Source organism: Notothenia rossii (assembly GCF_949606895.1).
Source record: "Notothenia rossii genome assembly, chromosome: 2".
NCBI lineage: Eukaryota > Metazoa > Chordata > Actinopteri > Perciformes > Nototheniidae > Notothenia > Notothenia rossii.
Window position 1 is genome coordinate 25498819 of NC_136904.1, and position 14940 is coordinate 25513758.

General features: G+C 42.8%; 2 protein-coding genes across 18 annotated transcripts in view; one reads left to right on the forward strand and one right to left on the reverse strand.

Annotated features, from left to right (window-relative positions):
• gldn (gliomedin) overlaps window positions 1-3539 on the forward strand; it is a 5436-nt gene extending 1897 nt beyond the window's left edge. The window contains exons 5-10 of the mRNA XM_079664835.1: window positions 426-518; window positions 666-773; window positions 1111-1191; window positions 1279-1404; window positions 1568-1718; window positions 1813-3539. Coding sequence (XP_079520961.1) covers window positions 426-518; window positions 666-773; window positions 1111-1191; window positions 1279-1404; window positions 1568-1718; window positions 1813-2278 — 1025 coding nt within the window. The 3' untranslated portion in view covers window positions 2279-3539. The remainder of the gene's footprint in view (window positions 1-425; window positions 519-665; window positions 774-1110; window positions 1192-1278; window positions 1405-1567; window positions 1719-1812) is intronic.
• dmxl2 (Dmx-like 2) overlaps window positions 3211-14940 on the reverse strand; it is a 42191-nt gene continuing 30461 nt past the window's right edge. For 2 of the 17 annotated variants that reach the window (XM_079664816.1, XM_079664820.1), the window contains exons 37-56: window positions 14792-14919; window positions 13851-14096; window positions 13374-13556; window positions 12976-13053; window positions 11126-11316; window positions 10854-10990; window positions 10673-10758; window positions 10343-10544; window positions 9755-9872; window positions 9153-9218; window positions 8415-8501; window positions 8204-8325; window positions 7675-7813; window positions 6977-7037; window positions 6483-6610; window positions 6271-6348; window positions 6047-6138; window positions 5905-5957; window positions 5577-5794; window positions 3211-5129 (exon numbers count right to left, since the gene is read on the reverse strand). In XM_079664816.1, the coding sequence (XP_079520942.1) occupies window positions 4920-5129; window positions 5577-5794; window positions 5905-5957; window positions 6047-6138; window positions 6271-6348; window positions 6483-6610; window positions 6977-7037; window positions 7675-7813; window positions 8204-8325; window positions 8415-8501; window positions 9153-9218; window positions 9755-9872; window positions 10343-10544; window positions 10673-10758; window positions 10854-10990; window positions 11126-11316; window positions 12976-13053; window positions 13374-13556; window positions 13851-14096; window positions 14792-14919 (2623 nt within the window). In that variant the 3' untranslated portion in view covers window positions 3211-4919. Of the gene's footprint in view, window positions 5130-5576; window positions 5795-5904; window positions 5958-6046; window positions 6139-6270; window positions 6349-6482; window positions 6611-6976; window positions 7038-7674; window positions 7814-8203; window positions 8326-8414; window positions 8502-9152; window positions 9219-9754; window positions 9873-10342; window positions 10545-10672; window positions 10759-10853; window positions 10991-11125; window positions 11317-12975; window positions 13060-13373; window positions 13557-13850; window positions 14097-14791; window positions 14923-14940 lie in introns of all 17 variants that reach the window. The other 15 variants (XM_079664819.1, XM_079664810.1, XM_079664825.1 and 12 more) reach the window with 8 other exon arrangements.

Genomic DNA, 14940 nt, shown 5'->3' on the forward strand with positions numbered 1-14940 from the left:
GCTGGCCATTTTAGTAAAGAACCATGTGTACAATGTACAAGTCAAAGGGTTGAGTGTAACCTGAGGCTAAAAATAGCACACGCACAGAAAGACACACACTGAACACACACAGATTCCAGATTTATTCGTGAATCATAATGACGGTTGATTTCATTCACAGTAGATGACTGAACAGCCGCCTTTCTCTCACATTCTTTGCAAATATTATTCATCGCTGTGGTTTTGGGCTTCGGCTAAATGAACTGGAAAACTCCTACCAAGTATTCTCCCACTTGACTTCACTGTGCTCCTTCACAGTGGTATGATGGCATTATTCACCAGAGGAAGTCAAAGGAGTAATTCATGCTTTTAACAATAGTGTGTTAAGTCTGTGAGTGCAATCTTGGAGATATTTTCACAATGTTCATAATATTTTCCAATATCAGGTGAGAAAGCAGAACCAGGTGAAAAAGGGGAGCGAGGAGAGGCCGGCCCGCCTGGAGAGAAGGGACAACCGTCGAATGACGTCATAATTGAAGGTGAGTAGAGCTTTACTGATCACTGAGTCACTTTAAACATTTAGCAATAAAAAAGCTGTAAAGATTTACAAAATGTCTTTCAGAATGCCTTTATCTTTAACCTTATTTCACTGTAGTGGCTATATATTTCCTTTCTTCTTTGTACAGGTCCCCCTGGCCCTCCAGGTCCTCCCGGGTCCCCAGGACCTCCTGGCCCTCAGGGGCCTCCAAGAACAAGGCACCACAGAGCCAACCTTCAGGCTGCTCTTTCCATGGGTAAAATGCCTTTATTGACTTATAAACACATACTCTGCAGATTGTATTACAAGTTAATCTTGAACATGGAAACACTATTCTGCAAATCGATACCACAACATGATCCATGAAGTATGGATGCTTCAATCAAATCACACAGAATACCAGCCTGCCCAGATGTCATGGAATTGTGTTTCTTTTTCTTGCACTTTAAGGACTTAAAATGCTAAGAAGCTCCATTAGCTGAACAAGAACATGTGATATAATCCAAAACTCCACAGCAGCTAGTGCATGCTCCTCGTGGTGAGGTTGTTTTGAGAAGCACTCTCCTGTCATAAAATCACTCTGTTTATTACAGGGCTGTTACACGCAAATCCAAATGATGGAACCTCCTCTGCGAATGCTTTGAAACTACATGAGAAGCCAGCTAAGAAGAACGGTTTGTGTTCAGAGAAGTGTGTCTACATCTAAAACACATGTGACAGATGTAACCCTCTAACTTCGGTGTGACTCTGTTTCCCCTCAGAGTGCCTGATCAAGTCTCTGATCAACCCCAGGAATGTGTCAAAGATGGAGAGCACATTCGGCGCGTATATGAGAGACACCGCTGAGCTGAACGATGAACGAATTTGGGTGGCAGAACACTTTTCTGGTAGATTGGTTAGACCAACAGCATGATTGAAAATATATGAATCTAAACCTAGAGCAAGGCTATTAGTGTCAAAGCAATGCAAGGATGTTATACTATATATCTCTACTTTCTTAACATTATTAATTTGCAGTTAGCAGTAAACATGTTGCATGTTCTTCTCCAGGTCGTGTGATAAAGGAGTATAAAAGCATCGCCTCCTTCCAGAACAGCACCAGCGAGATTGTGGACGTTAAAAAGTTCTACCAAGGCTGCGGCCACACTGTTCACAACGGGTCCTTCTATTATCACATCGCTGGTACTTCCAGCATTGCCAGGTAAGCCGATAGTGAACAGTGTGATGCATGATGAGATCACTTCCTATCGTTTCCGCTACATCCAGTTAACCACTTGCTGTTTGTTTGTCCACAGGTTTGACTTTCACACCAAGAGGCTTCACACGCTCACTATAGAAAACGCTTTGTACCACAACCTCGCCTACCTGCTCCACAACTCCAAGACCTATTTCAAACTGGCAGCAGATGAGAACGCCTTGTGGCTGATCTTTGCCTCCAGCGTGGATGAGAGCATCACGGTGGCCCAGCTGGACCCGAAGACCTTCTCCGTCACATCCTACATAAACACCACCTACCCGCGCACCAAGGCCGGCAATGCCTTCATTGCCTGCGGTGTCCTGTATGTCACAGACACAAAAGACACCAGAGTCACCTTTGCTTTTGATCTGCTGAAGGGGAAGCCGGTGAATGTGACCTTTGACCTGAGGTCTCCAGGGGGGGTGCTGGCGATGCTCTCCTACAGCCCCAAAGACCGACACCTGTACGTGTGGGACCAGGGCTACGTCAGGCTCTACGTGGTCCACTTCATCTCCGACGAGTGAAAACTGTCTGGAAGTGACAGACAACACGTAGACATGACTGTTAAATAGCGAGAGCAAAATGCCTGCTGACCAACAACTATTCACTCTGTCTTTGGAAACTGGTCATATTTGGGTTTTCAAGAAAAATGTAGACATCTGTGTTATAGCGCATTCCTGTCAGTAATCGGTTGTTTCAAACTATAGTTTCACTTAAAGGTGACTTTTTATGAAAACACATTTTTCAGTGCTTTTGCAGATACATTTGGCTATCTGGAGTGCGAAACTGTGAAACCCAGTCCGTCTCTGTGAAAACAATTCAGAGTTCAACAAGCCGATCAGTTTTGCCTCTCCTTCCTCTGTTCCTCCCCAGCTCATCAGAATACACTGCCCCCAATCTTAATAAAAACAGTATCACCATTCGCTTATATACTGAAATGGGGCATTTCAAGAGAGGGGCTTGAAGAGGCAAGCGCAAAGACGATGCATTTCAGATGTAAGGTTAATGCAGGTATATTCAAACGTTATGATATAAGGTTTTTTTCAACATTAAGGCATGTAAACATATTCTAGTAGAAACCCAAAACATAAGAATGAATCTAAAACTGAGCATGATACATCCCCTGAAGGTCAATAATTATTGTGCTTTTGTCAAAAATCTATGTATTAAATGTATATCCTTTTTGCGATATACATGTAAGACTATGCAATTACTAACAGTGTGAACACTTTTTCTCATTTTGTATCAAGTCATTTTTTTATACAAATTTAATTTATAACTACATATTTGAAGCCGTATGTATTCTAAGTTGTTACAATATTTAATGTATTTGCATGATAAACATCTTATTTAGTTTTTTTTATAGATGCACGTTACCCCCATGTACATGTAGACACCTGCCTTAGCTTCTTCTCCTCTAGACAGAAAGTCAAAAAACAACAGCGCCAAATCACCCTGATGAAATAAAAGAATTTATTCACTTTACAAAGGTAAAACTCTGACCATGACCTGTTCTCTCACACACCTCCAGGCTCAAGTGCCCTAGTAAGCGTCTACCCATGATATTGGCTTATTTTGCATTATTACATGCACACACACATACACACCAGTAGGACCATTGGTAAAACACTTAAGCTACATACAGTACACATAGTGGGCCGAAAGAGGGAGAGAAACACAAATCTCTTTAATAAATACCATGGATACACTTAACAAAAGATACAACTAATCCAGCTGGTATGATACAAACCAAAAATAAAGAAATGCTTTCATGTTTGTACAAGCTGTTGTGGTATTTCATATATATATATATTTAAATCATTTATATATTAAAACTATTTCAAACGTTTTACTACTAGGCCAAATAAAGCCAGACATTCATTTGTATACAACAGTTTCTTCTGCAATATCCTATTTATTTGAAATAAACTTTTAGTGTCTCCAGAACTTTTGAGTGCAAATATCTATTCTTTATAGATGAAACAGTAAAAACAACTAGCGGGGTATCACACACACTTACATACAGTAGACTGTGTTGCACATCTCCCAGTCGGATACAGTAAAACCCCTTACATTCCTAAAATAAAAGGCAATAAGTTAAATAGGAATGGTCAACCAAACAAGTATACAAACACAAACATATAAATAATTTAGATAATAATAAAAATATTGTGCAAAACCAGGAGTGAACCTTTGTGTTTCTGCTCTGGGGGGGGGCATTCAGGTTTGGACCAGACAGATGGAAACATTGAAATCACAGGAGTAAAACCAAACAAGAATGTTCTAGCAGTGACACACACACTGACACACACACACACACACACACACACACACACACACACACACACACACACACACACACACACACACACACACACACACACACACACACACACACACACACACACACACACACACACACACACACACACACACACACACACACACACACACACACACACACACACACACACACACACACACACACACACACACACACACACACACACACACACACACCAAACCAGGAGAGGCAGCCAAGGCAGCCAATGGGCGGAGAAAAGCCGGACATAAAAGGCGGGGGGAGGGGGGAGGGGATAAAACCATTGAAACATAATGCAGATTCCAACAACTCGATTCACACCGGAAACCACTGACTTAATAACAAACCACAGTGCTGGTTACAGTAGATGCTAAGAGATTTCAACTGTGGGCACAAAATGACAACAGTTACACACTTTTAAAATGTTAGCTTGAGCACTTTTACAGAGCACTATCAATAGACCTGTGATTGCACCGCGTAACGAGAACCGGACATGCATAGCTTCCCTATGGACACACTCGAAGAATAGAGATTCTTCAATAAAATTACAATAAATCTAGCTTCAAAATCAAGTATGATAGCCTTTACTTGTAACTTTGCTTTCTGCCTTCAGGGAAAAAAACAAAAAACACATTTGCAGCTCCGTTTCCCATTGTGGAAATGATTTACATCAGTAGACTCCTGACACAGCACACTCTGAAAGATGCCAAAAGCTTGGTGATCTATTGACCACCTCTTCCCTCATCAAGTATACTATTAATGCCTAGCAAGTGTTAACGTAAGCTTTTCGTTTTTTCTCTCTGTCTATTTCCTCTTTGGACCCTCAGAAGTGGAAGTAGGTGTTACAGGATGTCCACCAAGCTGCTGGGGATATTGTAGCGGTCAGGGAGGACCCTCATCTTCAGGGTGCCGTCTGCTCCACAGGTGAAGATGCGGTTACCGGGGCGCGTTTCCACCTGCATGACACCGGCACCGATGTTGCGGAAGATGGACTGCTTGGTATGTTCGGTGCTAAAAGAGTGCATGAGGCCGTTGCCGGATAACTTCCACACCTAGAGACAGAGACAGCAGAGGGAGAGAGGAGGAAACAGTTGCTACTGCTACGTTTATTTCCAGGTTCTTTATCATTTTTATAACCCGTAGACTGCCACTGTGAATGTCAAGTAATTTGAAGGCTGTGACACTTTCTCAAAGTGATATTCGACCTGTCAAACAGAATCAAATCAGCGAACCAGCAAATTGTTTCAAAGCTGACAAATGTCCCACCATAACCAGCATGGGATCAGGATTATTACGAGGCAAGATGTAAAATGGCTATGTATTTTAGTGGAAATGTACGATTTATTAATAGATTAATATGATATATTATATGTTGGTATGAGAGAGGATTTTCTCCTTTCGTGGAGTAGCTCAGTTCCTGATATTAATCAGACAATCACAGTTCAACAGTAAATGTGTTCTGGCAGGTCAGTGAATGAGTGATGGAGCAAGTGCGTCACCTTCATGTTGCCCTCTGCGGAGCCAGTGACGAAGAAGTCCTCGAAGGCATCCAGAGCGAGGGCTTTGATGGCTGAGTCATGGGCCTGGAAAGTGTGGAGCAGCTGCCTCTGGCGGATGTCAAACACGCACACAAAGCCCTTTCTGCCTCCAGTGATGAGCAGCTGCTGTTTAGCAGCATACTGCAGAACAGTGGCCCCGTTCTCATGGCAGGGGAACGCTAAGGGGTGGGTGGGGAGAAATGTGGAATTGAAATCGGAAAAACAACTTGATGTACAGGAATATAAATCATGAATTAAAGACAAGTTTGACACATTTGGGATTTCTTACCATGGACCATGGTATTGCTAGGTGAAATCAGAGTATCCCACAGGCAAACATTTCTGTGGACGAATTAAAACAAGGACGATATGATTGAGTGGAACCAACTGAGAAAGATTAGGGTTGGATAATTGAAGTTGCAGGAGCTGACCTGTTATCACTGGACTGTCCAGCTGTGGCGATGAGGCTGGAGGACGTGACGAAGGCAAAATCACCGCACGTCTTAGTGTGGCATTGCCAACTCTGTTAGAATGGAACAGGACAAAATAAACAAACAGTGCTTATTCATTTTAATGACTCAATGTTTTGGTTTTTATGTCTGATGATGTGCATGTGTGGTGATTAGGGAGGTGAGAGAGGTGGGAGGGACCTCACCACGTAGGGTTTGGGGTTGGAGGATGTCTGGTTGACCTGCCAGAGACTGAGGAAGCCCTCTCCGTCAGCAACTCCACACTACAAGAAGAGTAAGGTGAAATCAGGACATTCACACAACATAGACTAAACACAGATATTGCAGAGTGTGTGTGTGTGTGTGTGTGTGTGTGTGTGTGTGTGTGTCTTTGTTTAGTATTTATGTATGTGTGTACCTTATTGCCCTGGGAGTTGAAATAGAGCCGGGTGACTCTAGCGTTGCCTGCTTGTCTGAAGCAAATTAGCTGCTGAGGTCGGTTCCATTCAAACATTCTTACACTGCCGTCCTGAGCCCCGGTCATGTCTGACACACACACACACACACACACACACACACACACACACACACACACACACACACACACACACACACACACACACACACACACACACACACACACACACACACACACACACACACACACACACACACACACACACACACACACACACACACACACACACACACACACACACACACACACACACACACACACACACACACACACACACAAAGAGAGAGGGAGGGAGAGTAAGAAAAGGAGACAGGTAGAGAGGTGGAGGCAGACAGAGGAGCAGAGAGATACAGAGGAGATATATTAACCAAAAGATAATGAAAATGTTAACTGCTGATGACCTCTTATTCACAAGCTTCAATGTAGGCACTTACAATATTGATATATGGGATGGGATGTCATTCTTTTCACATTGTTTAGATTCCTCTTCATAATCTGAAAAACAATAAAAAAACATTAATTAATATATTAATGGATGATTCACCAAAGATGAATTATTCGAGAACATGGAACCTGCATGCCCTATCTTGCTTTGTGTATCAAACTGCAGCACCAGCATTTATCAACATGGCTGGGAAATGGAGAACCCTGGCGGCGTGTAAGCGTGACGCAAATCTGTAGCTTTGGTTACGGTCTGTGAGAGCTGCTGTTATCTGTGTTTGTAAGTCCATCCCTGCAGCGACTCCATAGACTCAGCAGGATGGCTGTTTAGTCGGCAGGGCTCATTTTGGCTCAACATTGATAAGAAACTAAAATATAAACTTCTCCTGAAACCGTGCAGAAGGCCCCAGACTCCAGATTGAACTCAAAGTTGTTGATGGCAGTTTTCATTCCGCATTATATGTTGGTTTCATGCTTCAGTTGCTGTTGATACATCTTTAAATGAAACCTTAGTAATGCATGTTGTGAAATAAAAAAGCTGCAGAGTGAAAGCAGATATACAATGTTTACTAAAGACTTCAAAATAGAGCTTAGTGTCCCCCTGCTGGCTATACATAGGAACTTCATAACAAAAACTGCCCTGTTGGGTCGTGTTCATGTATATCTGGGTTTTCAGTGCAGAGACTCATACCACACTGGCTCCCATGCTGGTCTGTCCACTGCCGAGCCATGGCATTGATGCAGAAATCTGCATCTGAGGGGGAGCGAAGGGGACGGAGCTCGGCTGGGAAATGTTGGTTTGAGAAGATCGATGGTCTATGTCATCAGAGCTGTAAAACAAAACACACCCATACCCTGTCACTGAGAATGTTTTGTAGAGACGTGTAAAAGATACAGACAGGGTGTCAGAAGTTACAGTAAAGATATTTTAACATATTTTAACATCTCTGGCCAATATGATGACGACAGTATTTATATTCTATGTAGTCATAGAATGTAAATAAATACTGTAGTCATCATATTGGCCAGAGTACGATCAAAGAAAAAAGCGAAAAAAGTTGGAGAAGCGAACATTTTTTGTTTGTTTTGTAAGCATATGCATTGTATTTTTACGTGTAATATATAGCATCATGCCAAATCTGGAAGCAAAACTTGAAATTATGATTCAGATTGTTTTCTGAGTGCAGACAAAGCTACCTACAGTCTGCCTTGAATCTCACCTGCGGGACTCCTTATCACAGTCGTCCTCTATCCAGGTGTAGGGCTGCACAGCCAGCAGACTGGACACATCCACCTCCTGGACGTCATGAGTGGAGGCTAGCACGATCTCGTTGGAGTTAGCCTGGATGCAGGGACAAGAATCAAGGAAATCTCAAGATTACAAGTGGACTTGGCAACCAATTCCAATGAATTAGTGTACACACAACCCACCCTATTGATGGCGAATGCCATGATTATATCTGACTCCTTATGAAGGATTTTAGCCTTCCCTCCAGGGTAGCCCAGATCTGCCTCCACCTGAAAAAGTCAAGAAAAACAATATATCAATCTTCAAAACGATGAAACTACAGTAGGGGACTCTAGGGCCACAAAGAGAAAATGTGAAAAATGTATGCATGTCTATTATTATTATTATTATTATTATTATTATTAATATCTATTATTATAGATGTACATAAACATTGTTGGTGTTGAGTTTTTGATCAAGGATCCCCGGTGACAACACCTTCAACAGTTAGCGAGCTTTACGTAGCCCTGACAGTGAGCATGCAAGTTAGTGAGTCAAATCTCTTAAGGTTCTTTTTTCCATTTGAGCCAGCAGATTGAGTTTGGAAAATGGAGCGAGGAACACAGGGAAGTGTTAACAGTGTGGATTGGATGTGAGGTTCTGTGAGTGAAAGTTCACAGGTGCCCCCGCAAGAGTGAAAGATAAGACGTTAGATTTGATAGACTTGCCAGAGCAGTCACTATCAGGCCAAGCTGGGGAGGAGACATCAAGAGCTTCACCCAGTTTGGTGCTACTTCCAACCACAACATGCTAACCCTGTGCAAAGAGTGCACCATCATTATTTTAGATTATTGCTCCTTCAAGCTTGGCTGTACAGTGACTGTAACAGACAGACAGAAGGACAGAGGCAGGGCCTGAGTTGCTGCAGTAAGTGATACTACCTTATAGGGACTGCTAGCTCCTGCTATGCAGTTTGGGCTTATACGGTCCATATGGTTCTCTACAGACTAAACGACACACACACCAACACGGCACAACACAAAACACATGCACAAACACATACAAATGAAACATGGAATGAAAAGAAAATGTAAAAATGTTGACAGGATCTTTAATGTATACACAGGGATAAAATGGAACTCTAAACATAGACCACCTACAGTAAGTAGCATGGAGCTACAGGCATGTAGCATGAATAATGGAGAAATGCACTACAGATCTAACGGGTTCACTTTGATTTAAAGTAATCTGGTTTTGTAATAATAAGAAATGTAGCATCCCGGACCTTAATCCCAGGATTTTGTAGCAGTCAGTAATTAAAGATTAGATAATAAGAAATAGTTCCAGACTTGATTTAAGATGAAGGAGAAAAAGCAATGATAATGGTAACATGAAGGATTGAGATACATGGGTAAACTCCTTGGTATCTCATGGGGAGGTGAAAAAGTAAAAAAAACCAATATGGTGTTGATATTAACTAACATGACTTGTGAAACAAAACCATACAAGCAGACGTTTTTTTATAAGCATGTGGGCTGCTCACCTCACTCTGCTTCCTTTTCTTAGTGAAGATGTAACGGATCAAAGTCTCCTGAAGAACTTCCTGTTTGACCAGGAAGTGCCAAAGACGTCGAGCTGGAAAGGACTGACTGTTCTTTGTCCTGAGAAAGATATAGGGACAAAAATAATTAGGTTACATATAAGTGTATCCACTAAAGGGTCTCATGTCATACAATATGATACAGTATACACAACATGCAATGTGTCACTGAGTATTATTGAGATGAAAAGGTGAAATGAAGTAAAACATGTTTAATATTGTTTTGTGTCGCTTTTTCTTTATAATTTGATATGAACCACGTGTGCTGTTGTCACGTAAATTACTTGTGAGATGTCAGTAAATCTTCCTCTTGGGTACATCATCTAGGCTCCTGAGCTGCACTAAAGTCGTTATCAAACATGACTTGGTTTGTGTTAGTATTGCAGTAGATCAATTCTTGCTAAAGTAAAGGACGTGAAGTGTTAATGTAAAATAAAATGTATGTGTTGTTGTTAAAACGTTAGCGTACGCAGCCCTAGTGTGTGTACTCATGATTATATGTTTGTATAATGCATATGATTTAATGCTCACTTGAAGGGTGTGTTGTCTGGTTCCAGCATGGCCTTGTGTCGGAGTATGGCGGGGCCCCCTCCTGCACTGAGGTCAGTAGGGAAAGTGTTGATGTAGTTGGGAGGCGGGGCGTCAAACTTGTTCATTCGCTCCAGCAGTAGCTGCTCCCAATTCTCTAAAGTCTTCAACACAGCGTTGCTGAGAGGGGAGGTGACCGGCAGGTCTGTGACACAAACACAATCATTGGCTTATCGATGTTTCTATTTACACATAACATAGTAACATATTAAAGTCTCGTTTTTCTGTATTTCATATTTAAGTATTTGTTTAGGAGCAAAGCTGAGTGTGTACCTGTGAAGTCGAGGCCTGTGAGTGGGAGGAAGTTCTTGACGTTATGATGAGCCAGCTTCACCATCACCAGGCGGATCAGAGACCAGCTACATATCACACAGACAGACAAACAGAAAGTTTACATTTAAAAAGCAAAGGATACAAATTAGGCCTCAGAGAAACAACAGAGGATGAGCCCTACCTGTAGGAGTTAGGGTCAGAGTGCTCTGTCATCTGAGTGTCAGAAAGAAATGCCTCGTCATCGTCTTCATCGTCGTCTTCTGCGCCGCTTTCGTCCGAGTCACAAAGAGCGTTGCTGTCGGACAGCGGCAGGAAGGGCTGATAATGAGAAAAGAGATAAAGCAAATAAATAGGGCAGATAGCCAAGAGAGTGAATGCGGAATAACTTTGAAATAACCTGTGGAGTATGAGTCACAGGTCTCATTAGTCGATATGTAGAATTATATGCATTACCTTGGCCACAAAGTAGTCCCACATGCTCAGCTCGGGCGGAATGAACTTCTCCCTGTAGGCGGGTCTCTCTATGGGCAGAGGAGGGGGGGTCACTGGCGTCTCCTTCACAGGGCGTCCAGGAACGAGCATCCTCATGTTGAACCTACGTCTGTATCGGTCCCCATCCTCTGCTGCGGGCTGAGGGGGAGCAACTGGGGGTGGAGGACAACGAAGAGATGGTATCTTTCAAACATAATAAACTCTGAAAAGGTCAATTTGCAGCAGATCGCAGTATGCTGCAGTTTCGTACGAATAATGAAGATAAGCTGAGACTCAGCATCATTTTAAAGCCAAAAGAAGGTCAAGAAATTGATCTGGAGAAAGAGAATTAAACCCTTTTTGGAGCGCAGTACACACTTTAAATCACGACAGAGCTGGAATATGAAAAATTAAAGTCACAATGAGTAGGATTCATTTAAAAACAATGTGTATTTAAACATCCATCCATGGACATAATACGTCTAAATGATACTTTATGACCCACTGTGAAGGTTTCTGTAAAAGAAGAAAATATGTCCCCTGTTCCAGATCGTTAGCATGCATCTAAGAGAAAGCTTCGATAAAGACAGACAAAACTCGCTTAAAACAAGAATTCAATCTGGTGTTTTCCATCATCCCTTGGTGAACACCGTAAGACTTTTTGAGTTGAGGAGTCGAGGGCAACTTTGAATGTTGTGTTGACAAACACTAACCGAAAAATCCTACTCAGAAAGATAGTTGATATCTAACAATCCAAACCGTTGGCTTTCACTTTAAAAGTCCATGGCCTTTCCTTTGTCCTGGCTGGAAAAGTGTCTGTTTCTTTTTTACAGAGCCAGGCCTGTGTGGGATTCTTTTGCACCACTTCCCCAAACGGACAGTTAGCATCCTGTGAGGAGGTGGTCTCTCTATTTTTTGTATTGGATCAGAAACGTTGAACATCAAGCCTGTCTGAAAAACGAAACTGTCTCCAATTGATCTTGACATAGCACACAAAAGAAAATAGATACAGTAGGAAAAGAGATTCAAATGCAGAAGTACAAACGTTTAGGATCGAAGCACAGGTCAAGACACACTAGATTGAGCACAAACCTGCCCCATTATCCAGGGTGACTATCTCACCAGACAAAACAAGACAAGACACAAACCAGAAGAGACAGTGCAGTTAGACAATATTTGATTAAGTGCCTTGCACAGAAAACACAAAAAACATATCAAACGACGATAGCAAATTTGTTGCGCAGTCATGTGCTAAGCTTTTTTTGTTGTACCCACAGCACTCGAGAGGCAAACACAATGAAATTGGTAAATGTTTTTTCTTTCTAATGATGTTAATTGGAACATGATAAGGACATCTGTTTATGGCTGAGTGTTTGAAACATGCATGTCATTTTACAGGGGCACTCAAAAGGGAGTTTTAGCACTTGGAAAGAGATGTTTATCAACAGGCTGACATTTAAGATCCCCCTAAGCAACTCTTCAAAAGGCTCTTGGCTTTGGTGAGAGCTATCCCAGTCTCTACAGTGATATTGAGTGTAAATGCCAGCCCTTGTCTTCCTCCCCCACAAATACAATGTGAGCACAAACTACTTTAGCCTAATGAATATGAATGAACAGTGTCAAGTTCAGTCCACAGACTCAATTTCTACATATCTAGAAATCGGATGCAGACAAAAGCTACTATTAGTCTATCATTTAGTGAATACCTCTACTACATACATTAACGCTAGTCAAATCACATTATTGTTAAACATCTAATGCTAGAAATGGGACAAAACAGTGAGGCAAATCCAGCCCTACAGTAGCATGTCTAATAACCTCTCAAGGTGTACCTGGTTTAATCTCAGATTCAGATTTAGTCTGAGACGGGTGCTCAGCCTTGGCCTCTGAACACTCCTTGCTAGGCCCAGCTGTTGCTTTGATGGAACAATAGGGAATGACACAATGAGATGAGCATAGAGGACGTTACCACATGTACATGCAATGCAGGACACACACAAACACACACTCTCACACAGACACACAAGTGTTGGCTTATCATAACACTGAACACAGATGACAATGTGTTTGTAGCACTAGTGAGCTGTGTTTTTTTATTATGGGCATTCAGTAGTAGTTGCACGAGAGAGAGTGGGGTAAGTCAAGCATCTGCAACAGTGCAAACCTGTACAATAACCATGCACTGCAATCCTGCAAACCAGCACTGCAATCCACCAGCCCAGTTACTCACAGCTGGCCTTAGTTGCTGGTGCCACAGTGCCCCACCCCTCTCCCCTTGAAACGGGAGGAAGGGGTCGTTTGGGGCGCTGGGTGTCAGTAGGGATGGGGGTGGGGTTAGGGGTGAGGCTGCTCTGCTCAGGTCTTCCTGCCTCTTGAGAGTCCTCTGGCCTGGCTGCCTGAAAATCAGCTGGCACTGGGACACAGGGCAGAGGACACACTAGCACAAGACACTACACAGCAGCAGCAGCAGCAGCAGCATCAACAGGAGAGGACTGGGTGTATTTATGGGACTGTGCAGACAGGTCTGAGGAATGGAAGCATTGTCTCAGGTCAGAGAAAGTCAACATATGGATTAGAGGAGGACAAGAAAAGAGTCTAAGGACAGGGACAGAATATGAAGACTAGGGAAGAAGACAAATGGCGGTGATAATGGAGACAAAAGGTATTAGTAGTAGTAATCACAATCTGAATAAAATCATATCTCTACCTGGTGGGGCCTCGGGCCTCTTTGGCTTAATAACAAGTTTGGCCCCTCCCCCAAACACAGCAGCCCACATGCGGTTGTTGAGCGGGTGTGCTGCCAGGCGGAACAGTTCATTGCTGCTGTGAGTGCCCAGGCCGTGGATGAGCAGTGCCAGATAGACAGCCATGACCCCTTCACACAGCAGCACGTTGAGCCGCGGCTGGCCCTCCTCTCTGGCAGACGTCAACAGAGAAATCAGGGACGACACACCTGCAGAGAGAGGACACACATGCACACAACGTGGCATTTTCAGAATATCAACATGTTCAAAAAAAACTTCTACATCAGAGCAAGACACTATCTCTGCAAAATATAGAACACATTTATGAAACATTTGCATGATGGCGTGATCAGTCTGTCTTTTCGTTTCCTTCCCAGAGGCCATGAAGCTCCGATTATAGAACACCATCTGCCTCTCTGCATAAACACAGACTGCCTGCTTTGCTCTGCCCTTCCTCTGCTTTTCATATTCTCTCTTAATCATGTCTTTGATGCTCACACATATCCTTTCTATTTATTTTGAGAAGATTCTGGCACATATTTAACTTGCCTTCAATCTCATTAAAATGAGGACCAACATGCAAAGGAAAAACCATCCCCTGATTGCAGAATTTGTGTTGTTTATTTTAAATATGCCTGTTATACAGAGTGTTACTCAATATAACTCAATAATGGAAAGCTTGTGGCGCAGTGGGCTAGTGCGTTGGTGTTGGGATCAGGGGAGCACAGGTTCAAACCCCACGGTAGTCAGCATGTCGTTGTGTCCCTGGGCAAGTCACTTCCCCCAAATTTCTCCTTCGGGGATTGCCCACAGTATTGAGTATGTAAGTCCCTTTGGATAAAAGCGTCTAGCAAGTAACATGTAATATAATAACCCCAAAAGGGTAAAGCAAGGACCTTGTTACCTGGCCACTGTGCAGGAGCAGAGTTGGGAGTCACATGTTCTTCAATGCTTTCTGTGCGGAGTCGCTTCCTCTCACTGAGCAACAGGCCCTGGTACACCATCCCTGTAAACTGGTTGGCCTCCGACTGGCTGCTGCGAGGCCAAAAACAG